At 39.8% G+C, this 24198-nt stretch overlaps 1 protein-coding gene across 8 annotated transcripts in view; it reads left to right on the top strand.

The window, feature by feature from the left end:
• USP54 (ubiquitin specific peptidase 54) overlaps positions 1 to 22890 on the top strand; it is a 101120-nt gene extending 78230 nt beyond the window's left edge. For 6 of the 8 annotated variants that reach the window (XM_083845129.1, XM_083845133.1, XM_083845128.1 and 3 more), the window contains 12 exons: positions 2289 to 2420; positions 2659 to 3042; positions 4499 to 4730; positions 5586 to 5725; positions 6826 to 6999; positions 9998 to 10117; positions 11278 to 11470; positions 13721 to 15177; positions 17732 to 17850; positions 18804 to 18944; positions 20498 to 20684; positions 21456 to 22890. In XM_083845129.1, coding sequence (XP_083701255.1) covers positions 2289 to 2420; positions 2659 to 3042; positions 4499 to 4730; positions 5586 to 5725; positions 6826 to 6999; positions 9998 to 10117; positions 11278 to 11470; positions 13721 to 15177; positions 17732 to 17850; positions 18804 to 18944; positions 20498 to 20684; positions 21456 to 22114 — 3938 coding nt within the window. In that variant the 3' untranslated portion in view covers positions 22115 to 22890. The remainder of the gene's footprint in view (positions 1 to 2288; positions 2421 to 2658; positions 3043 to 4498; positions 4731 to 5585; positions 5726 to 6825; positions 7000 to 9997; positions 10118 to 11277; positions 11471 to 13720; positions 15178 to 17731; positions 17851 to 18803; positions 18945 to 20497; positions 20685 to 21455) is intronic. The other 2 variants (XM_083845134.1, XR_014587111.1) reach the window with 2 other exon arrangements.
• Positions 22891 to 24198: the final 1308 nt, after the last annotated feature.

The following is a 24198-nucleotide window of genomic DNA, read 5'->3' as shown; positions in this document are numbered from 1 at the left end:
TATGACCTCAGACACCTGGGTTCTTCAGGATGAGGGCATGAAGAGTGGCTGCATGAGCACTCTCTTGCTCCTGCCAACCTGTGCTGCTGAGAAAAATATGCGTATTCTGGCTACCCTATTCATGCAACTGAGTTTTTCTTGGGAGGGAGTAGGGGACATTCTGTCTTAACCTGTTTGATTTCATTCTTTTTGTTTAGCATATTCTGACCATCTTCCTCCTCACCTTCCAAAAACCAGAGACCACTACCACCAAAAACCTTTCCTTTGTACATTCCTTTGAATACCACTGTTTGCTTATAAAACCATCCCACCCATGGAGGATGAGGCATTTAGGAATGTATTCAGCAATGGACATCTTTTTAGGTGTGTGATTGGGCACTTGGAAATGCTGGCTTTTTATTTTAATAAAAGAAAAAAAAATGTGTGAAGTTTTAGCTCGTATATATGGTATTACAATTCCTCTGTTCGTGCATTTCATTGGATTTAGTCTTTGTTCCATAGCACCCAGGTAGAAACAACATAGTCTGTGTCCTGCAGACTTGGGATTCTTGGTTTTCTCCTCTATGGCTATGAAATGTTCAGTGAGAAAATGACAATATTTACAGTTTATGAAATGAGAAGAAATATTTATGTACAGCTAGCAACCTTCATTCTACAACGCTAAGTTGTGTTCTTTGTCTGTGCAGACCCTAAGCTAACTCCAGCACCACTGAATATCTTTAAATAGTTTCTGTTACAGGACAGGAATACACTAACATGTTACTGTATGGTAGCCAGTCATTCCTATCAGGTTGCAAACTTCCGGGGAAAAATGTTTTTGCTTCATAGTATACAACTTCTCTAGTGAAGTGTAAGCTTCTTTTACCTCCTAGTGGTTCCCCTCAAGATAAAAGATACTACTGTTCTTTCAGTCCCTAAAAGATGTATGACAGTACATGCTATTGGGGGAAGTGATTTCTCCCAAAGTGCTGACTTGACTCATGCTCAATCACCTAAATGTCATACATTTTGTTTTCGTTGCCAGTGTTTCTCTTCTATTCCCTTAGTTCTTTTATGTATTCTTTTTTTCTAAAGATTTAGCTACAAAAATCACTCTCTAGTTTGCGAATGAATAGAAACATGAGTCTTGCGTAGCTTGCTTTTTGTTGTCTGGATTCCTTCCCACTCATATTATAGTATCTTCTTAGCAATTGTAGTCAAAGTGAATTATTTCTTCAACTGTTTAAAAGTGTGATTTCTACTTTTAAAATCTGCTTTGAATATTGTTGATTTTTGTGCTAATTTCTAGAGAAGGGGTAGGCTCAGAAATGCCATCTGTGTAGTCTGGGGACTTCTAATCCACTGTTGAGTAGTAGGGGTTTTTCTCTGCTGTCATCCTATAGAAGGTGAAATTTGGTGATGTAAAGGCCAGAGAAGTCCTTGTAGCTTATTCATAAATTCCCTTCTTACCCTGCATCTCTGCTTGGGACTGCTCACATGAGTAAAGCCATGCGTGTGTTTGTGCTTGCAGGCTTAGGACTGTGTGTGAGAACCATAATGTTAAAAGAAATGGCAGTACAGAAAACTTGTAATGAACTGTCATATGCACTTAACTCACCTTTTATGTGAGGAAAAGGAGAACAAATGTGTGCAAGAGAAAATGCTAGGACTTGGACACATGAGCAAGGGAGTAAGGGAACATTCTTGTGTGTAAGCTGATTTGTGCTGATAATTTGTGTGTATGCTCTTAGTTTGTGGCAGATGTGAATTAGCTGGTGTAGCCCTTGAGAGCCAACTAAGGCTTCTTCATTGTGGCCTAAGCTAACTCAAATTACTTCTATAAAGAGAGTGCAGTTAGTGCAGAGCAACTGGCGATGTGCATTAATTTATTACTACATGCTGACTTGTTCATGTGTTTAAGTCTTCATTCAACAGACTAATGTTAAGCAAGCTGTCCTCAATTTTCTTGTTGGTGACTGTTAAAACTGACCAAGTATTCAGACAGCAAGAAAGTGACACCCTTAGAGTATTAGAAGACAAGGCATGCTCAACTTTTTCCGCTCGCTTTGGATGATCTGTCATTAACCAGGGTCCTTGGAGGGGCTGTATTGCTTATGACCTTAAAATGAATGTATACCCCACCCACAGGACAAAACCAGTAACTTCTGGAAACGAAAAGTTACCCAAACCTGCCAGTTAGCATTGGAGTGTCTTCAGCGCCTAAGGAGGAGAGCCCTACTGTTTTCAGCACAGAGAGCACTTGGTCTAAAGGCTCTTGTCATCTCAGATGTGTTCTTCTGTCCTTTCAGGGCACCTGACTGACAGTGAGTGTAATCAGAGGCATATTTCCAAAAAGGGCTCACTGGCAGACCGCAAAAGGAGTTCTAGCCGGTCTCGGCGAAAAGTAGATGAGGCTCAGTCATCAGGATACCACAGTGAAGGCAAGAAACATTATTTTATTTGAAATATCAATATCTTTCTGAATGCTTTTAAGATCCTCAGAGTGTATGTGTATTTCTTTCCTTGTTTCTTACATCTTAGCATTTTGTCTTGTCTTTGCTTTTGTGTTTGGGTTTTTGTTTTACTTTTCAAAGACTGTATAAAGATGCTGTGAGTAGGGCTGCTGGCTTAACCTGGAGTTGTTTTTGTGGCTTTTGCCCTCTCTTTTATAAACTGCAGGAGAAACCTTGAAGGAGAAACAAGCTCCCAGAGCTGCCCCCAAACCATCCAGCAGCACGAGCCGACTGAGGGAATTTAAAGAAACAGTGAGCAATATGATCCACAGCAGACCACAGCAAGTTTCTCAAATCACCCAAAATTCCTCTCACGGAGGGGGTAATGTGGATCAGGCTGAAACACGGCCCTCAAAAAGCCTATCATCTGCACATTCTCGAAACTGGGAAGTGGAGAGTACCAGTAGTGAGTCTAAATCCAGTTCATCTAGCAGGTACCGGCCAACCTGGAAACCCAGAAGAGAATCTCTGAATATAGACAGCATCTTCAGTAAAGACAAAAGGAAACATTGTGGCTACACTCAGCTTAGTCCCTTCTCTGAAGAGGCAGGTAAGCAGTTGGAAAGAAAGATTTACTTACAAATATGTGGAATTTACAGTCGTCTTCTCTTCGTTTTTAAGTTGAGAAGTGAAATTTTGAAGATGGCATATAGGTTGGTGGTGACTTGATTCCTTGAAGGCTAATTTCTGTGTGTATTTATGTTGCATGTGTGATATTTGTTTTGTTTGTTTTCCGTGTGTAAAATTTCACATTTTGGGAAGTTACAAGGGAAACTTTACTGTTTTTGCTACTTAAACAGACCCAGTGCTAAACTGCTAAATATCTGGAAGTTCATTGCTTGGAGTAGCTTTTTTATTGGTCACTTTCTCTGGCTCCTGCTATTTTAGCATGATGGCTCAGACTGTGGTGCAGCAAGTACCTCATGCATTAGCATGGAGTTTCTCTTGTGAGTATAAGAGCAGCTAATGATGATTTATCTGGGACCGTTTTGCACTACAGCAGGCTGTGTAATTTGTACATAAAGGCTATGTCCTAGGCTTTGCAGGCTTTTTGAAGGTAATAGAATCTTTTGTGAAACAACTTAAGGTATCTTATGTTCCCCCTGCTTCCCTTTCCACGGTCTGCAAACGAATGTAACAGTTATTTTCCTCCTTTATCAAGAAATGGATGCTCCTGAAACTGTAAAGGGTATGGAGAGCAGGTGTTTACCCATTCCCGTCTTTTATACTGTTATGCTACTGGAACTGCTACTCTCCTTTCTTAGGTGCTTAAAGGGGACTGTGTGTGGATGAGAAGGGAAAGATTTGTGTGACTGGCAGCAGGGTTGTGGTTAATGAGGACACCTGTGGAAATTTTGGAGTCTTGAGAGGGACAGGGATAACTGGAAGGAACTAAAGGTTGAAAAGAATTTGGCAGCATGAAGGAACATACATTTATAGGGAAGATGAAGAGAGAAGAGAACACAGCTTCAGGAGAAGAAAACAAGGGGAGTAAACATGAGGCAAGTGGGAACATAAAGTAAGATTAGTAAGGAAGAATTTAAAAGTTTTCCAGTTCTCCTGTCCTACATGAATGACAATATATGAGCCTCATCGAATTGTAACTGGCAAAATAAACTAAAAAGTGCAGCATCTGAAGTAAATACAACAGTACAGTAACAGCTATGAAGTGGAAATACTAAAGGCACAGTTGGATATACTGTGATTTTGCACAAATACAAATTGTTACAGGGAGGAAGGGATTTTTCTTTCCACATCTGATTGTTACTTGGGGGGAATATGGTAGCATTAAATTGGAGAGACTTGAAAATGAATTTGCTGAATAGGTTGTTGCTTAATGTTATCAGAGATGATGTAAAATTTTTTTCTGCTTCCTATTGCTAATTTTAGGTGATATTAAAGGCAGTGCTTCTGGTTAAAGCATAACTGAGAAGCAAAAATGTGTCGATGATTTGCTGTTATGAAACTTGGATCTTCTACTGGGCTATATTCTTTTATCTCAACAGGTAAAGAGCTTATGGAGAATGAGGTGAAGGAACGTGCTGTTCAAGAAACAAGATCAAGCCAGTCAAACGTCAGATACAAGCGTGGTGTACTAGGCCGTGGCACCCAGCATGTGGTGGATCAACATCCTCATCTAATACAGAGAATGGAGTCTGGGTATGAAAGCAGTGAGCGCAACAGCAACAGTCCAGTTAGTCTGGACATGCCCTTGTCTGAAAGCTCAAGCAACCACAGGTAGATTTTAACAAACTTCATTTTTAAAGTGAGGTCTTTGTTTCTTTTTTGTTGTTACATAATGATGTAGGACATTTAAAAAAAAAAAAAAACAACAACAAAATCAACACAAAAGAGCGGTCCTAGCTTATAGTGCAAATTTATTGAGGCAAGGGATTTCCCTTGCATCTGAGTGAGACTGATTACTTTTCTTGCCTTTATATTGATAGCTTAGTGCAAGTAAGAAGGAAATAAATGGTGTTCAGTTGAATAAGAAATGTTGATTAAAATGATGCATCTGAAATAGTCATACCTTTAGTCTATGATTTGAAAACTCAAATATCAAACTTTGCATGTCCTTTGAACAATATGATTGACCTTTTGATAAACCATTATTTGATTTATTTTAAATCTGTGTAGAAAATCAGAAATCTACAGTATTATGGCCCTGTCAGTTTGAGAAGTTCACTGAAATCTTGTAACATATTTGCAGTATTTATATGCAAAAATAAATAGGCATCATAACGTGTTTCTCTCCTTGGCTTGGACAGCTGATGCAGTCACAAACCGAACATGTTTATAGCCCGAATAGGAGATATTCAGCTGTTAAAACCAGTTGAGAACATCTATCAGATCATGGTTTTAACATGCATTGTGTGGTCTTTGGGGTAGATTAGAATTATTGTCCCTTCCCCTTGTTTGCTTTCTCTTCCTCTGTTTCTCCAAAGACTTTCCTGTGGTAGGCTTTTTTTTTTTCCCGTGAGGATATAAAAGTAAAATGCGAGTAAATATTTTTTGTGATCATAGAAAATGTACACACAATTTCTCCTTAAGATAGTAGTAACATTGTGTACTGTAATTGTTCTCTTTTTGGAGGGACGTTCATATGAAATGGGCAGGTGGATTGGTTCCTGCTTGGCGCAGTATTCCCAAGTCTCACAGTAGCAGCATCCTGGAAGTGGAGTCTAATTCTTCAACTGGGAGCTGGACAAACAGCCCACGCACCATTGGAAATGGTAGGACGTACTTCTCAGTAGTCATGGTTCCACAAGATAAATTGTATTGGAGTTGTTCTTTACTTTCTGGATGCTTTTCTTTACAGTGGAGTTACGAGGAAGGGGAGATGAAACATTGAGCAATACAGCACAGTTTTACAAGATGTAACTTTGGTTTTCCAAAGGGGATTGTAAAAAAAAAAAAAAAAAAACTTTATTGGAATATTACTTTGATCATGTTGCTCTGGTATCTTTTTCAACAAAGATTGACTTAACTGATTAAGTAAACTTTTTTTCCTATTCTTTCCCATAATTCAGTATGCTGCTGTCAGTGCAAAATGTCTTCCTGAGCATAGCTGGTAATAACTTACAGGATTGACTCCTGAAAAGAAGCTCAGAATGGTTGCTCATAACGGAAGCTCATAATTGAAAATTGTCACAAATGAGAATGGATATTTACAGGATGTTTGGGCTAAAGCTGAGCTTTTATGCAGATACACATTCTGATTATCCTTCTGAGCAAATACTTTATTCCAGAGAATGTCTGGGGAAGGGAGGAAGGGAGATACTTTCTGAACATGCTTCATAGTTGAAGTGAGAGTGAAGACTGATTTCTTCTGTGTTGAGTAGAACATTGATAAGCTTTTTCTTCCTCTCATTTTTATCTGCTTCTGCACCTGGATGAAAACTATCTCAGTTGGAATCTGTTTTACTTTCTAAAGCTAATGATCTGGCTACATTGTCATAGCATTGGTTACAAATTACAGGCACAATAAAAAGTCTCGATTTCAGCAGCAATTTACGGTTCTCTTCTGATGATTTGCTCTGTTCCATTTGCTGTTTCTTGGGTCAGTGGATTAAAGGATGGACTGTGTTACAGGGGATCATGAAGCAATACTGCAACGATTGTACCAGGCTCACTGACGCAGAGAGGGCAATTGGAAACCAAATAGCTTGGGTGGAGTTTTAAAACTAAAATTTAACAAAGCAGATTTTATCTGAAATTCTGTAGCCTTTGGTCAGTATGCTATTTGCTAATGGCAGTTGTATTTTTCATTAACATTACTTGTGTTTTAATGAATACTTTGAGAGATTTTTACTATCAAAAATTTTTTTTGAAGGCGGGGAGATCTTTGGCCCTTTAAAGAGTGAACTGGATGAACTGCAAGAGGAGGTGGCAAGGAGAGCGCATGAACAGGAACTACGCAGGAAAAGAGAAAAGGAAATGGAGGCAGCAATGGGCTTTAACCCCCGTCCCAGCAGGTTCATGGATCTAGATGAGCTGCAGAATCAGGGTAACCTTTCGAATGCAGTATACTTCGCAAGACTGTGGTGCTGAATTTTTTGAACCTTTGAACTTAATTTTCTACTATATGTCTCTCCCCATCCACCCAGTATTATAATTTTGTACCTTCAGTTAGTGAAAGACCATCAATTTCAAACCTGTTGAATACAGAAAACAATTTGTTATTTTAAGTACTTTCTTGAACGTAACAATAACAAGAAATTTCCTAATATATAGTGTTTGTATATATTTGGACCTTTACATTTTTATGTGGTTATACGTACTAGTGATACCTAGATTTAGCTATAAGGGTTCCACCAGCATCTTGGAATGAGCACCTTTCAGATGCCTCAGATCCACCTGCAGCACAACTTGTTCATTTAGACCACTGTTTTGTTCTCATTTCTTTCTGGTAGCACCACTGACCTAAGCAATTCTGCCTGTTTCTGCTCTTATACTTTCCACTCTCCCTCCCTGCTCAGCTGTGCAGCTGCAGCACAGGGGTGGGAACAAGTACTGGGGCAAGCTTATCTGGTCTAGCGTTGAAAATCTGAGCAGGGTTTGGCATGCAAATCTTTCAGAAGGGACAAGAATTGAGAAAAAAATAAAAATTAGAAAGCCAAATATTAACTCTTATGATATCTTTTCCAAGTCCCCTCATATTTCTGGCTGGGGATGGCAATAGAAAAGGTTTAATTGGAATTTAATTGGAAGAATGGAACTGCAACAGAGGGAGCTTGGTGACAGGATTCACATGTAGCACCTTTGTTTTATTCCTAGTCTCCATCAGCCAGTAAGGGGAGTCAGAGATGGTGGGGTGACCCACTTAGTAGGGTTTGAATGAAACCAAGTAGAGCATGTAAGTGTGGGGCTCTTGGTGGCCATCAGAGGCAAGGAGTGTGGTAAAATGCCTAGGCTCTGCCCTCTGAGATGACTGGGGCAATCCCACCAAGGCACTGTAGTCTCCTGTGTTGACAAGCCTCCTGGAACCCCTACGCTACTCTCTCCTACCTGGTGTAGGAGAGGAGAGCTAAGGTGCTGGTGTTGTACAGGACAGAAGTGAAGGATGGAGAGGGGCACCCCACAACAGTGCCAGCTGAGGGCACAATGCAGCCAGCACTCTGCAGCTCACAGCTGTGCCAGCTGCTCAGAGCCAGAATGTCACTGTATCAGTGGCAGCTGAAAAATAGGATCTTTATGAGAATCTTTATGAGAATGTTTGACTGTGAATGTTGTTACAGTTTGTGCTTTCAGTGAGCCACTAGGTTATCCTTTGTGGTTCTGCTGTGACCTGCAAGTGGCCAGTTGACAAGTTCTGATATAACATAATAGACAGATACCTTTTTATTAGTATTGTTGTTTATCTTCATAACACAAATGATAGTGATGTAAAAATTGAAATGGGAACCTCTATTCTTGAGCACGAGGATGTTGTCTTCTCCCCTTTTCGTGCCCAAAGGGAATAGCATGGTTTTCCAAGAAATGACCGATCTTTGATCTGTTGTTGCATTAATTGGTAGAAGCAAAAATACCTTGGGTTTTCATTGTTAGGAAGAAAGCGAACTGGAATAATGCTTAATCCAAAAAGACTTCAGTGCAATTTTTGAGTTAGTTATTGACCTTAAAGCTGGGGAGGTATTCATTTGTTCCTTTTAAGCCTTTCCCCACCCCAGTCAGAGATGTAATGGCTTAACATTAACAGACTGCTTGATTGCCTGGAATGCTTGCTTGTACACAGAACTCCAGAACACTTGTGACTCGTTTTCCCCTGAAGTAAAATGCTAAACTCATGCAAAGAAAGCTAACTCTAGAATACTGGCCTAGCTTATGAGCCTCAGTAGCCTTGATTTTGAAACTGAATGTGCTGCTCGATTAACTCACTGCTCTAACAGATCTCACTTTTCTCAGAGTAATTGCTTTTCATGAGTTCTTTGGGATTTGTGTGTTTGCATTTGTGCACAAGGGTGCTGGGGAGCAGGTCAGGCCATAGTGTGTGCTATACAAGTTGGTCAAAAAAGATATTGATGTTCTGTGTCATAACGGAGACCTTCCAGAAAAGGAGCCCACCCTCAAATGAAACAGTCTATTTTTTTTCTGTTTTCCCTGGCCTCATTTGAATGTGTACGTTTTAGGATACAACTTGCATAATGTTTAATAGATGACACCGGCATGTCTGGGCATTTTCTCCTCTCAGAACTGGATGTTCTGATGCCAGGACATAGTGTTTCATCTTTTCCTGTTGTGTCCAAGAATGATTTATTCTTATTCTCTGGTGCTGTTTTCTAAATTGGTGTAAAAAGAATTGCTGTTTTCCGTATCTTTTTGGTTCCTTCCACATGTTTTTCTTCTAAAGCTACAAGACAATTAGATTTTCATGTTTTGTATGTCTCTTTCAGCAGTTGAGTGTATGCACTTGACACATTCATGGAACTATCTTTTGCATTCATACGCGCATTCAAGTCTGAGTATTGTTCCATGGATATCTCAGTAGGTTCAGTTTGAAGACATTTTGTATGGAAGTAATTAGATACCTGAAGAAGAGAGAGATGATTTCTAGCAGGGAATTTATGATAATGTAGTACAAGAAAAGCCCTGAGCTGCTGTGTTTCCCAATTTATTTTTCAATGAATTTAATTCTAAATTTAAGTTAACTCTAATTGATAAAAGCTCTGTAATGTGTCCATACTGTCTTTTTTATACTAATTCAGACTGTTGAAAACAGCATGTTAGGCAAGTACAGCTCTTTGAAGTAAGAAAAATTTGAAGAAAAAATCTGGTTTATGAAGTTGTACTGTGTGTGCATCAAGTATAGCAGGGTGCTCAAGTTATATTTCTGCTTAGGAAAGTGTAGGTGTTACTGTAGATGATTTGGGATATGCATAGCCTCTGCAAGAGGTCTGTTACCAATGAGTCAATGTGTGGAACAATTTGGCGATCACAAATAGGGTGAGGGCAAACGAGGGTTCTGCGCAGAATGAAACCAAAATGAAGGGTGCTGCCTATTGCAGGGAGGAATGATGACTTTGAGAAGTCCATGCAGGAGGCAGACTCAATCTTTGAAGAGTCACTGAATCAGGAGCAGAAGGGGGATTGTGCTGCAGCTTTGGCTCTCTGTAACGAAGCTATATGTAAGTAACTCTAACCACTTGAGCTGTTGCGCTTTTGGCAGTGCTAATATCTTAGAAAACTGAAATATTTAATCATGTTAAATTGTCAGGTTGCAATACGGGGATCCAGATGGTCTTTAGAAAGTGCTGGGTGACAAAATCTTATTTTTTTCAAGCATTCTGTTTTTGGGGTTTTAGTCCTATTCTTCTTCATCTCTGTATTTTCATGTTTGCATCTGTTTTTGTTGTTCTCTCCAGCGCTATGGCAATAACAGCACTGGGATGTTGATGTGTCTTTTCTGGTGCTAAATGCTGCATTTCAGCAAGCACCTCGTAGGTAACTCTTTGTGCCACTTGGCCCTTGTTTAGCAATTTTTCCCAATCCTCAGGCCAAATTACAAAGGGCATTAAACTCCCCTGTTTCTCATGGAGGATGTAGCATAGGGAAGAAAACAGTAGCCTACTCTTTACATCCTTTGGATTTAAAAAAAAAAACAACAAAAACAAACAAGCCTATGCTGTACCTAACACTCAGGAAGAAAAGCAATAGGACATAGAAGTGCTTAAATGCATTGTGACCTTTGAGAATGTGTGCTATGTGATTTCTTTTTTTTGGTCTTTTTTCGTTATGGCTGGCTGGCTGTCTCACCCCATGCTCTTCTCTGTCTGTATAGAATGGCTGCAGACAGGGTAGGCAGTTTCTGTGCATTTGTTGAAATTGAAATTGCCTCTTATGGGCTGCAGAATAAAGGGCAATATACAGCTATTGTGAAATCTCTCTTAGCTTCCATTCCAGCAAGGTATATGCTGAATTTCAGATCCCAGCTTGGTATTCCTGCACATAAAGGGAGTCCCAGGTATGGAGCATACAGAAGGAGGGAAAGATGAATGAAGCAGCAATGTGGTAGGGTTGGAAAGAGCCTGTGTGAAGGGGATGAGAAGTTGGGCTAAAAACATGATTAATTTTTTCTTTTAACTTTATTTTGGTTTAGTTTCAATTAACTTGTTTGGACACCTGGCTAAGCTGAATGTGCATTAATGGAAACAGTTAGCATCCTTGTGATCTCTTGTGTGGCAGTATTTGCATGGTCCATGTTTTATGTTCTTGCTGCATCTTTTTTTTTTCAATTTTATTCCTTTTTTCTGTTTGTTTTTCTGCTATGTTTTCTTTTGCATTTTAGCTAAACTAAGACTTGCCATGCATGATGCCAGCTCTAGCATTCACAGCAGAGCCCTAGTCGATAAGAAGCTGCAAATCAGTATCCGAAAAGCCCGGAGCCTCCAGGATCGCATGCAGCACCAACAGCCATCGCAGCCGCTGCCGTCGCCAACCTGCCACCCACCACAGGGCGGCACCATGGCCCAGTCTACAAGGTAGTCCAAGTATATCACCTAGACCCAGATCTGAGCTGCATCTGAGCAGTACAGTCTGAAAATAAGTAGCCAACTATATATATTCCCCTGGATAGTGCAAATCCTACAGTGATGCTCCTCATTACTTTCTTCTTTAGGTTAAATCATATTTTAAGAGGGTCAACTACCTTTTTTTCCTCCCCCTCCCCAGTCTTTTTAGAATAGTTCACTGTGCGTGTGTTCAAAATGTGGGCTGTGACAGAGAATTGTAGCAGTCAGTGCCTTGTAGCATTGATGTTTTGTGTACAGAGAGAAAGAATACGTTAGATGATAACCTGGCCAGAGGGGGGTCTTAGGATATAACATGCAACTCTACTATCAGGAGCACTTTGAGGACTCAGTCAGTAAAAGACTGTACTATCATAAAAGTCTTGCTATAGCTGCTTTTTTATTAGGAACAACAACCAACATGTTTTAGTGCACTGTAGTCTGAAAAGCGTCAAGTACACTGGTCTCTTCTTTCTCGTCCACTTCTCTAGTGGTGCTGTGGTACAGCTCTTGGATCTAGATCCTGATCCTGTCACCTTGACTTACTCTCCCTGATGTTCTATCATTCTTCATTTTCCTTCTGTGTTTCCCAGCTTCCTGTAGCCTGGCCTAGCAGGCTCTTCAACATCTCTTCATGATTTTTTTCTTCCATATGGATTCAACTCTAGCATAATTAACTCTGTGCTATAACTGATCCTTCTTACCCTCTTTAGCATGCAGTTTAACCCTTCTTTCTTCCCATGCCATTCCCTCCTAGCACTAGACCATCCATGTCCGATTTCTAGGATGTTTCTTGAACTGTTACTTTCCTTTCCTTTCTCCTTTCTTATGTGCTGTATTATCTGAAACTTAGATGAAATCTCAGATGAGAATCCTTTTTCCTTTTCTTTTTGTTAAAATGCCACATACAGCTATATACTAAAACTCAATTAATTTACAGACCAGACAAGCTCATAATGTTCTTTTCCTGCAGTAGCTGGATTGTACGTAATGAGGGCTGCTCATTTTGTCAATCGGGGTCCCTTGTATTCTCCTTTATAGGAAAAGTGCAGAGCCCCAGTTATGCATTTTGGCAGATTTTAAGAAAATGAAAAAACAGAACTTTCTAAACTAATTTTGTTCATGTTGTGCTTGCTCACTGCTGCTTTGTGAAAAGAACATTACTTTTACAAAAGTTGTATTGAACCAAATATTAATATTGCAGCCAGTGAAAAGAATCTACTTATAGCCAGAGTTTTGAACTCTTATTTTGATTTAAAAAAAAAAAAAATTGTAGACAGTGCAAACCTTGCCATTAGTCACATACAAGGTCATTCTGCTACACACATCAACTAGGTCCTCATAAGGTTAACTTCCATTCTATACATCTCAAGGAGGAAACAAAGCAATGATGTGACAGTTCCCTCAAGTTCTCTGTTGGATCTGTTTGTAGCCTGTTGTCTCCTCACAGGGACGTGAACTTGGAACTACTTTTTAGGTCTGCATATTAAAATGCTGAACTAAATGCAGAAAAATGCCAAGGACGTGTATGACTTAAGGATGTAACTGTCTTATATTGGTATATACCAATACAAATTATTATTTAGAAATATACATAGAATACAAATTATTGCAAAATAACGGTTATATATTTAACATGAACTTTATTTAACTTGTTGGATAAATATCTCAAAGCTGAGAATACAGTGATAACATGAGTGAGATTTCAACCTGTTCCTTCCATTTATCAAGTTATTTTACGTGAAGTTACGTAGAGAGAGAGGACGTTATGGAAATACCAGTTCATATTCAGATCATGAACTTGTCCAAAGTATTTACCAAAAAAATCTAAGATGTTAACATTGGAAACAATTTTTATTTTATGTCAGTGCTATTTTTACTATTCTTACAATTGTTCCTTCTCACACACTCAATCTGCTGGTTAAAGTACCTAGGGTGCTGTACAAGAATACTGTGAAAGTTTCTATAAAACATAACTGTAGTAAAGTAATATTCAAAATACAAAATGGATTCAGCAGTTCAGTTATAGTAGGAAATCAGACTTAGAAGCAAAGGACTAGCATGTATGTATCTACTGAATTTTAATACAAAGTCTTCATCAGAATTCAGTTAGCAAAAAAAAAATGTGTTTTGAGGAGTATGTAGCATAGGGTAAGTTCTGCACCCTAGGGATAAATGTAAGCAATGACTACTGCTAATCATTTACCCTTCTGTGTGTTTTAGTGAACAGACTGGCCCGCTCCAAGTACTGCTGAGCCAGGAGGTACCACTGGAACCCAACAAAGAAGTGGAATTTGGGTCCAGTTCTTTCTTCCACCCACCTGCTTCCTGCCATGAATTGCACTCATCATTATATCCAGAGTCTTCCTCCCTGTCCCCTACTGAAAGCAGTCCATCCAACAGGATCTCTCCAAACTTCCAGTCTGCTTCTGCTGATTTTCATGACCAAGTTCCCTCTTTTCCCTATAGGCAAGGGTTGGCAGAGAGCCCTGCAAGAACTGAGAATGATGCCCACTATAGTGTGGAATTTATTGACACTACAGCCGCAGGGCCAAAAGACTATAGGGAATGCTGCAGTAGCAGCAAGTTAGAAGAGGTTCATAGCATAACACCCATTCTCACACCTCAGTACAAATCCAAGGCTAACACAGTAAACTCTGGGTCTTTGCCTACACTGTTGCACTGTCCACATCCACCACAAGCAGCATCTCCTGAAAAGGACAACCAGCGCAGTCCTTGTTCCAAACTTGCAAGCTCTTCAGTGCGACCCAGAATTGATCATTTAGGGGGCTATCATGCAATGACCCCTGCAACTTCATCCCCTTCACAGCAATGCTCCCTGGATCCTTTGCAGAAAACAAATAAGTACTCCAGAGCAAACAGCCATGAGATTTTATTACCCTCACAGGATGAACATGGCACAGCAGGAAATTGCACATATGAGGGTTTTAGTACAAAGGGACATGTTCGCTCCTTGGCAGAGCAGTTTCAGAGAATGCATGCAGTCTCCCAGAGAAAAGGTACTCATGAAAAAGGCTGGATTGCTGCAGTATGTCAGGATAAGAAGTCTCCAAAGTTAATACAAAAATCTTTCATCAACCCTTCACCCTCTGGTTACAGACAGCTAATCCATCAAAACCAAGAGAACAAAAACCAGTCTTCTGAAAAATTATATTCAACTGTGGATATTAGGGATGGGGTAGTTTCTTTGGAGGGTTTTAGTGCCCAGCATGTTGCTTCTAAGAGTGTTTGTGCTCACAGTGAAGAGCTGTGTAGAAGAGGTGGACAGAATATAGCAGACCCTGCATCCTACCTGGAAAGGCACTGTCATGATGGAGGAATGAAACAGGTGGATGATGGAGCTACTAGTAGCATGGTTGCCTCTATGCCTGTGGACCGTTGGGTGGATAATGTTACTAGGTATTACAGTTCTCAGAAGGATAATAAGAATACTGAATGGCTTCCTGTACCTGGGAGAAGTCCATCCCTTTCTGATCAGAGAGCAGTTGGAGATGACTTGAGCAGGATCCCAGTACATCTGCATCCACAGTGGAATCAAGACACAGAACAGGAGCTCTCAGAACTGGAATCCCTCTATCAGACTAGTCTGCAGGCATCTCAGGCCACTAGGCCTTTCTTGGGAAGACAGGACAGTGCTAGGTATCCATTTGACCAATCAGGTAAGAATACTGCAGTTGTTTTTCTTGGTTGACCTGCCTATGTATTTCATTATAGGTGAAGGTGTATTTTCCAGTCAGTTTAATTAATTATTAAATGGGCATTAATTTGTGCAAAGATGCAGAAAGATTCAGATTGAGGATTTTAAAACCATTCTAACCGTAGAGGTAGAGAAGCACTGTGATCGTACTGTCTGGGGAGGCTGCAGTAGCTGTTGAGCTTGGCAAACAGCAATATCTGTTAATATCTTGTTATCTGGAAATAACTGATCCTTTTTTCAAGTAGGGAGACAGCTGTTTAGGTCAGGCTACTCAGTTTTGCTGTTTGAAAGTTCTGCATCACCTCTGCAACTCATTAAACTGTTCCTATGCCTGGAATGAATGTTCTCCAAACTTGTGAATTTTAACTGTAATTGTATTGTGTTTGAGAGTTTAGTCTGTATGTGGTTGAGGGGAATAACTTTTAAAAGTGTTACTAGGTCTGTGAGAGTTGAACTTTTTTTTTTGGCTAAGGAACATATGCATTAAGTTCTGGAAAAGTACTTGTGAAAGTGGCACTGAGGGTACAAGGTCTGTGCTAAGATCCCTGAGAACTTGTAGATTATTTGGTACCAAAAGTAAACTAAGAGATTCTGGTGCGGTTGGTGAGAACAGCTCTGACATTGCTGGAGATACCTGTTTGAGTGCGATGATAGCACCCCACTTCCACTAAAGCTGTTCTAATCTCCTGCTGGGATAGGACAACATTGATTCTCTGCCTAGCACAAATGAAACAAACTTCTTTTTGATCCATGTCTTTGTATTAGAGCTACGAATTTTCTGATCAAATGCAAAGCAGCCCAAAACTTGATGGATACCAAAGTATGTGCATGTGTGTATAAATAAAATACATAGCAATATATACACAAGACAGGTTTCCCCATGCCCTGCAACTGTGGGGGTAGGAACCTCTGTTTTTCCTTGTAAGTCAAGCCAGGCTGTGACCAGAGTGAATACCCTAGTAAGCTCTTGAACAGGTTTTTATACAATAGCTCAAATATTCCATGAAATTCTCATCTTACGCTTTCCTGGCAGACCTGATCCTAAGTAAGCCATTTCCTTTTTTTTTTTCTTTCTTCAGAATTAGGCAAGATCTCCCCTCACAGATACTCTCTTGCATGGGCTTGGATCAGAAGGTCTTATGTATTCCTTTTTAGCACACTCATTTGGGAACTTCTTTATGGAAACCTAGCAGGATAGAGCCCGCTTGCTTTAATGTTAACCGGAGCCCCAGAGTTCTGTCATGCCCTGTTTCTTATGCTAACACTTTTCTTGCCTGTTTTCCCACCACATCATGAGGGATGAGATACAGATATCTTTTTAAAGTTTGTGTTTGAGATCTTTGCTTCTTATTTGCTGTGACTTTCAAATGCTTCTTCCTAAGCTCTGCAAATTCTGTTTAAAAACAAAATATCTATGTAATGAACTAAGTGAAAATCACCTGAGTAGATCTAGCACATCTCTCTCTCTCTTAACTTGGATTACTTCTTCATTTGGAAATACAGTTTAAGCTTTCTGTACCTTATCAACTGTTTTTGTCAGACTTCTGCATCCAAATTCATGGTGAAAATGCCGCTGAAGCTTTACTGGATCTTTATAATAGAGAGTAAAAGCCCAAAGACCTAATCCTCCAAGTGCCTCCCCAATGCAGAAAGGGTGTTGTTACCAGCCACCTCACTTTTCTTCCTTCATAGCTAGATTCCCTGTGACCATTTTTATTAGGCCATTGATCTACCTGCATATTTCTTGAGGAAATTTTAGGATTATATCTGGTTGGCGGCACACTAAAATAAAGTAACTGTAGTGATCTTTGTTAAAAATAGCACTTTCAGCTGCTTAGCCAGAAGAATGAATGGCTGGTGAACTGTAGCATTGGGTGGCCACAAACAGATGGACATGTGGGGATCTTAAAGGTGATCAGTCTTGTTTATCCCAGGTAACTTCAAGTAACTGGCTTGGTGGCTGATTTTCTGTCCATTGACAGAACCACAGAAAGGTTGAGGTGGGAAGAGATCTCTCTGGAGATCATTTAGTCCAACCCTCCTGCCAAGCAGGATCACGTAGAGCATGTTGCGCAGGATGGCATCCAGGCAGGTTTTGAATATCTCCAGAGAAGGAGACTCCCCAGCCTCTTCGGGCAACCTGTTCCAGTGCTGTGTCACTCTGTCACCCTCACAGTAGAGAAGTGTTTTCTCATATTTAGTTGGAACTTCTTTAGCCCCCCTAAACCATCTTGCCTCTGTATCAACCAAGTACTGGTGTGCAGCTAAATCTTAACTCTGTTAAATAGTTCAATTCCCTGTTCCCTAGAAACCCTGTAAAGGGGCAAGTGAAACACGAGTGAGTGTCTTGGACTCTCCCTTTGACACTGTTGGGAGTTAGCTTATGTATTGATCTTCCAGGAATTTGTGATTACTTCTCATTCTGTGTATTTAGCCTATCTTCTGCCAAGATAGACAGAAATGTGACGTAATGTACAATTAAGCCCTGAGATTAATTATACTGTTTTCTTTCCCAGTCTCTGCAAACCTGAATGTGAGGAAGCTGCATACTACAGCTGGCATGGGTCTCTCGAAAACCCCAACAGCAGAGATCGAGCGCAATCTGTATGGATCCACTGTCTCTTCTGTCTCCAAGGTGATGACGTTTACTAAGATGTACTTAGGGAAGGGAAGGAAGCACTTTGTGCGAGTGAAAAAAGTTACAGTTGGGAGAAGTGGAATATATTTTTAAAAAGAAAGGTAGTGGGATCATTGATACTAATATTAAAGAGAATTTTAAGTGCAGTCTAGCTCAGAATTAATTAATGAAAACATGAGCAATTCATGCTATGTGGAGCTTGCATGCAATCATGTTATCCAAATTCTGACTCTGAGATCACATACCCCCTGAAAACTTGAAGATCTAGTCTTTGAACATTTTGGCTTTGTGTTCCAACTTAGGATAACTGCTTCTGGATATTACCACTTACAGGGGCACAGATTTTTTTTTCCAGTTTTGACTGTGTCACTGCTTGTTTTTGAAAGACAAGGGTTTAATGTTATATTTGCTGCAGTTGGTAGATCATCACCTCAGAGGGGAAGAAGATGCTTTTTTCTTTTTTTCTGAGGAGAACCTGTTTAAATAACTGGCAGTTGCATATCAGTGTACATGAATATGTATTCATACAAGTATTTTGTGGGGAAATCATACTTTCTATAATACTTCCATACTCATTAAATGGTCTTGCTTATATAGAACAAGTAAAAAGAAAAAGAAAATAATCATTGCTAACATAAGATCAGTAAGCTTCCAGCACTCATCAAATAATCCTGGTGTTTTTTAGTTATGAGAAGACTGTAGTACTTTATTGTATTTTGCTATAGAAAGAAATGGCTATAAGGGATAATATTTTTGATAATCAGATCAAGAAAAACCCATTTGCTTTAAGTTCTCAAGACTTGAATGAAGGATTTCAAAAGAGGAAAGGTCATGGAATTTCATTAAAGTATAAGCAGTCTGTTAGATGTGTATTGATCAATTCCCTATAGTTACTATACAAAATTGATGTTACAGAAAGCCTTTTCTGAACTGTGTGATATTGTCTGCAGGTCACGTATACCAGAGAACATAGCAGGGAACCAGAAGAGGAAGAAATGTACAGTGCAGAGAACTTCCGTCGCATTGCTCGCAGTCTCAGTGGGACAGTTGTCTCGAACAGAGAAGAGACCTTGGTCTCTTCTCGCAGTTTTGTAAGTAGAATGATGTGTAGCTTTCCGAAGAGCCATTATCTGCATGTAGAGTTGCTGTTTCCTGTCCACATTTAGTAGTTAATGAACAAGATGGCTGGCAACTTGAACAATAAGCCAAGATGAAAGTTTGTCTCTGTGAATTTTGTTCTCTTTCTAGTAGAAGAATGAGCTTTTATTTAAATAACGAAGGCATTTTCTTCAGGAGTCATTGCAGAGTAATACCTGCTGTGGCTGGTAACCATGTGAGCTAATATTCCTTGCCCCGTATAAAAGGACATCCAGTATAATCTTTTCATTTGACTTAGTTATTTTTCAATAACACTTCTAATACAGCTTTGATCTTGAAAAAAAAAAAAAAGATTGCACTAGCCATATGAAAGTTTTTGCTCTCCTGTGTGTATATTCAGCAAGTGGCATTTTAGCAAGAAAAGGTAAGCGTAAAGGGTAGATGATTCTAGAATTGGTATATAACATGCAGCCAGTTACATACAGGAAGTAACTAAGAATAGGTGGGGTTGTTTTTTCTTCTCCTTTATCTCTGCTGAAGTAGTATAAACCAGTATAAAGTAGCATAACCAGCTATAATGTGAAGGTTTAGCTTGGATCTATTTTTTGTTAAATACACTTAAATTTTTATTGGAAACCAACTGCAAAATAAGTGTAGAAGAGTCTTAGTTGCGAAATCAGTCGTGTAGACTGGCTGATGTGATTGTAACTTTCTGCTGCGTACAGTAAGTTAAGAATATGTATGTAAACTTCTGAATGTTTGCTCCTCAGCATACTTTACTGAGGTCTTTAATGCATACCTGGAGGTGCTGGCAGAAGCAGTCAAAAACCTCTAGTTGTCTACCCCTCCCTCTGCTGAAGATTTTTGTCCCCACAACAGAAGCAACCAATAGGATGGCTGTCTGTCACCACTGTTCATGTTAATCACTGGGCTCAAGTCAGTGATGGTTTGTTACCATGTTCAGTTATGCAATGATGGGGGAGAGGGTATGCATTCTATTTAGCCAGCACTGCTCTGGGGTGAGTAGCTTCTAACAGAGTGTACTGGTACAGTACTGGTAAATCCTTCAACTGCACCAGGTAAATCTCTTCAGTCTTCAATCAGAGCTCTCAGTAAAGCCTGCTAGAAAATAAGAAGGATCAGAAATACCCCTATTTGATTTCATGGCTTGTGTAGTATGGTATTTCTAACTCTGACCTTTTGTTGATCTGTGGTTTCAATTTGTGAACCAAACCTTCATGATAAATTTATATGTTCTTTTTCTCCTTGGTATATTTCAATCTTGGTATATACCAAGTTTCTTTGATGTATATCTCCAGGTATATTCAAGTCGAACAATCCTCTTAAATAGCTCACCACTGCAGTAAAAGCCTTACCGGATTGATGCAGTTTTTATTTGTATTTCTTTTTCACGTACAAATGCATGTCATCTTTTTCCCAGTAATTCATCCCTTTCCTTGGGTCAGCACCATTGTTGCTTGATTCAGCCCAACTCTGTGTTTACTCATCATTTTGTTTTTTCTTCTCCTTTCTCATTTGATAAAAGGAAGCACCAAATATGAGGAAAATGCCAATGGAAACCAGCCACCATTCTTCCAGCTCCACTTCCCTTCCTTTCCCCCACGATCCTCCTGTGTTTCCCTTTGATCCCCAGCACACCCCAAACCAGGTGCAGCACCTACCCCATGATGTACTGATGCCCAGCATGGTGGGCAAGGCACGTAAACTGTCAGGTAATCACAGGACTTTTCATCCTCCTTCATGATGAGAAATGTTGCTGAAATATGACTATGCAGGTCTTGTCTTTCCTAATGATATTTCACCATCAGCCTGAATTCCTCCAGAAATTTGGAAGGATGAAACACATTCTTTTTTTCCTTCTCTGCCCTTTGGCATTGTCCACTTAGCACAGAATCACTGAACATAACAAAAGTGAATTATCTTCATGGAAACGTTATAGTTACTTTTAACATGAAATCATATTCACATTTTTGTGAGGTATTTTCTTTAGCACTAAAATAGCAGTAAACCCCACCACTTTTTTGTCATGTATTAGAGTACTTCCACAAGCTGTTAGTTCCAGCAAATTACACATGTAATTGTGCTAATAGAAATAACTAACTCTTGCATTTTTTTTCCATATGAATTAATTTCCCTGTGAAAGACATCAGAACCAATTTAATCTACCAGCATTGAAATACTTTGATGGGCTTCTCCTTGATGACATGAGAGATGGCTATTAAAGAAATCTTTTGCCTTGTGAAGTGTCTGACAGTAACTGAAGTAAAATAAGGAGGAAATGCAGAAAGGAAAGTGAATACTTAGAAAGGGTGCAGTTAGCTTTTATTCAGAATTCCATGTCAACCAGTAACTGGATGTATTACTGGTTTAGTTTATCTTCTGCTGCTGCATGTTGGCCACAGCTGAAAGTTCTGTGAGGAAGCAACAATACACAAAATGTAACTGAGCAACCTTTGTGTGTTGTGTTTATTATCTTTCCCCAGGAGATCAGAAGAACATCATCCAGAAACTTTTGGTTGTGCCTGACAGGGGTGAAGCTTTCCAAGGTGAAGAGTACCCAGGTGTGGCACTGAGCTATGGGAGTCTCCCTTGTGCACCCAGAGGCACCCTCTCCCAGGGGCAAAAGCCTCTTGTTAATTTGCCTTTAGGAGGTGGAGCATCAAATGTCTCTGGCCGTTGGCTGAACATGAGCTACCCTGCCAGACAAACAGCCACGTTACCAGATAAACGAACGACGCTCTGGGGGAAACATGCTGGCCAGCCAGGCAAGAGTTTACAGGAAGGCTTCTTCCAGCAGCCTTCACAACATCAAATGCATGAGTCTTATGCCATCGGTTGCAGGCTGCCAGCCAGCACAGACTACAGCACTTTAAGAATGCCACATGAGCCTTCATGGGACCCCAGTGCCCCTCAAGGCTGTCCTGTGCCCCCTTCCTGTGTTAAGGCCCCGGGTCCGAGGAGAGTTGATATGCCCCCAGATGAAGACTGGCGACAAAACAGCTACACCCCTCAGCCGGGCAGAAGACGAATGCTGCCAGTGCATGTGAAAGATGGGACTTTTTCTTCTGCTTCGGAGACGCACAGAAATATGCTGGCTCGAGCAGCAACAGCTACTGGCACCATGCACAATAATGGCTGGTGAGGTCTTATCTACTCTGTGCACCCTGATAAGTCACTCTGAACAGTCTATAGCTGTTGCTATAGTGTGGATTATGTGGAGACAGCAAACTCTTTCAATCAGTATCTGCCAGTTTTGTCTTAAAATGTAGCTGTACAATATGTGGAAACTAATTGCACTGTATTTCTTTTCTGACACTACTGAACTGCTGTCTGGATGGGGAATCTTAGCTATTATAGTCCTGGCCTCTCCTAGCAAAAAGTGCTGTAGGAATGGTAAATGTCAGGGGCACTGGTTTATGGGTAAGTTCAGAAGTATGTGCATGTTTTGAAGGAAGATGGCCATTAATGAGAAGACATTTTTAAGGACTTTTTCATGAAATGTAGCTTTGGTAAATTCTTTGTGTACAAAGCTAATCCTTTTGTTTTCCTCTCCTTCCTCACCTTGTTCCTTCATAGTGGAAAAGAAACAAAAACTAACCAACCTTCCAGGTTCTAGTAAATCTATACTTGGTAGGCTGGCAGTTCGCAAACCAAACCCAATTTTCAGTGTGCTGAGATCTCAGACAGAGATCACAGCTGTAGTTGCTGCTGAGGGAGTGGTAGGGAAACATTGTTCATTGGTAAACCAGAATTTTCCCCACTTCCTTAAGGCAAACTAACAATGCTTCAAACAGAAAAGACTGTTAATGCTGCACGCTTAATTACACCATTGTAAACACGGAATAAGTTTTAACTATTTTAGTGTCAAACATACTTGCTTTTGTAAGTATTTTTCAAATAAATCTATGAAAATAGTTCTATTCACCTGTCTGTTTATGAGCTTTCTTTGCTATTTGCCTTTACTGATCAGTTGGCCTGAAATTGCCAATTGATTTTCTTATACACTGAGTTGTTTATTATACTTCATTTACAAAATGTATGTAATCAGTGCTTAGCTAGATTGAAGGACGTCATGAAGATGTAATTTTGTTCTGAATTTGATGTTTCACACTACTGTGCTTACTGTCCCCTCATAACAGGCAGTAATTAACTGTCCTTTGAAATGTGTTTTGAGACTTCTTGGGAGGAGTGTGGGGGGGATGACAGTATAGAATCTGTGCAAAATGAATGCACATAGGATTCTTAATCTTGTACAGAAGGGTCATTAGAAATTATTGGTGTAGTGAGAAATCTCATTGTAATAAGAGTTGAAGTCATACTCTTGCAAATGCTTTCAGCTGTGGTGGTTACAAGTGATTAAAACTTGTACTGTTACATAAAAACTGGGACTGCAGACTGTCCTATCCCAGTCAGCCAGTGCAAGGTCTAGACTGCCCTCTAGTGCATGGTTTTGCTCATCTGTTCTCAGTGATGTTCTAAGTGAGTCTTTTAATCTTTTCCAGTTAATTTCATGATTTGCACCTTAATACTTGATGGAGTTTCATGTTCTTGCTGTTTAGTCTGAGGTTGAGTTTCATTCATTTTACTGAATGTCACTTCTCAGTTTCTTATTTCTAAATAATAGCTGTGATGTCCGTTATGGTTACAATTTCATCTGAGTACATAGTGTTCAATTGTGTGTTACATTTGGGGTTATGTGGTGCATTTCTCTTTACATAGCTGCTCCCCACTAGCTTGGGGGCAAGACACAAACTGTTCTTACATCCCATTATTCCTTAAAAACAAACAAACAAAAAAAACTAATTTTGACTTTTTCACAGAACGTGTTAGCCAGTTTAATATCATGAAATAATATCAGTAGTTCTAGCTACCAGGTTTCAAAATTGATTTGTAAATCTCCTGTGTATATTAATTGCTTACTATGAAATTAACTGAACTAGAGGCCTGAAATGGACAAACTGGAACATAACCTCTGAAATATTTCCATATCGAGTGGTATGCTAATATATCAGAATAGAAACAAACTGAAGTAGATTCAGCAATACATTTAACCTGGGGGAAAACGTGAACCTGAACAAATAACATCACTTCATCTGTAGCTCATGCCTGCAAGTCCTAGGGGCATTAGTAAGTTAATTGCAATTTGACTAACTGGTAGCTTTTCACTTTCCTGAGTGATACTTATTGGCTGTTTGAACCCTAGGAAATCAATTATGTATTAGTTAA

This window comes from Anser anser, assembly GCF_964211835.1.
Source record: "Anser anser genome assembly, chromosome: 7".
In the NCBI taxonomy this organism is placed as follows: Eukaryota; Metazoa; Chordata; class Aves; order Anseriformes; family Anatidae; genus Anser; species Anser anser.
The sequence above is the reverse complement of the archived record's forward strand: the minus strand, read 5'-3'. Positions and strand labels throughout refer to the sequence as shown.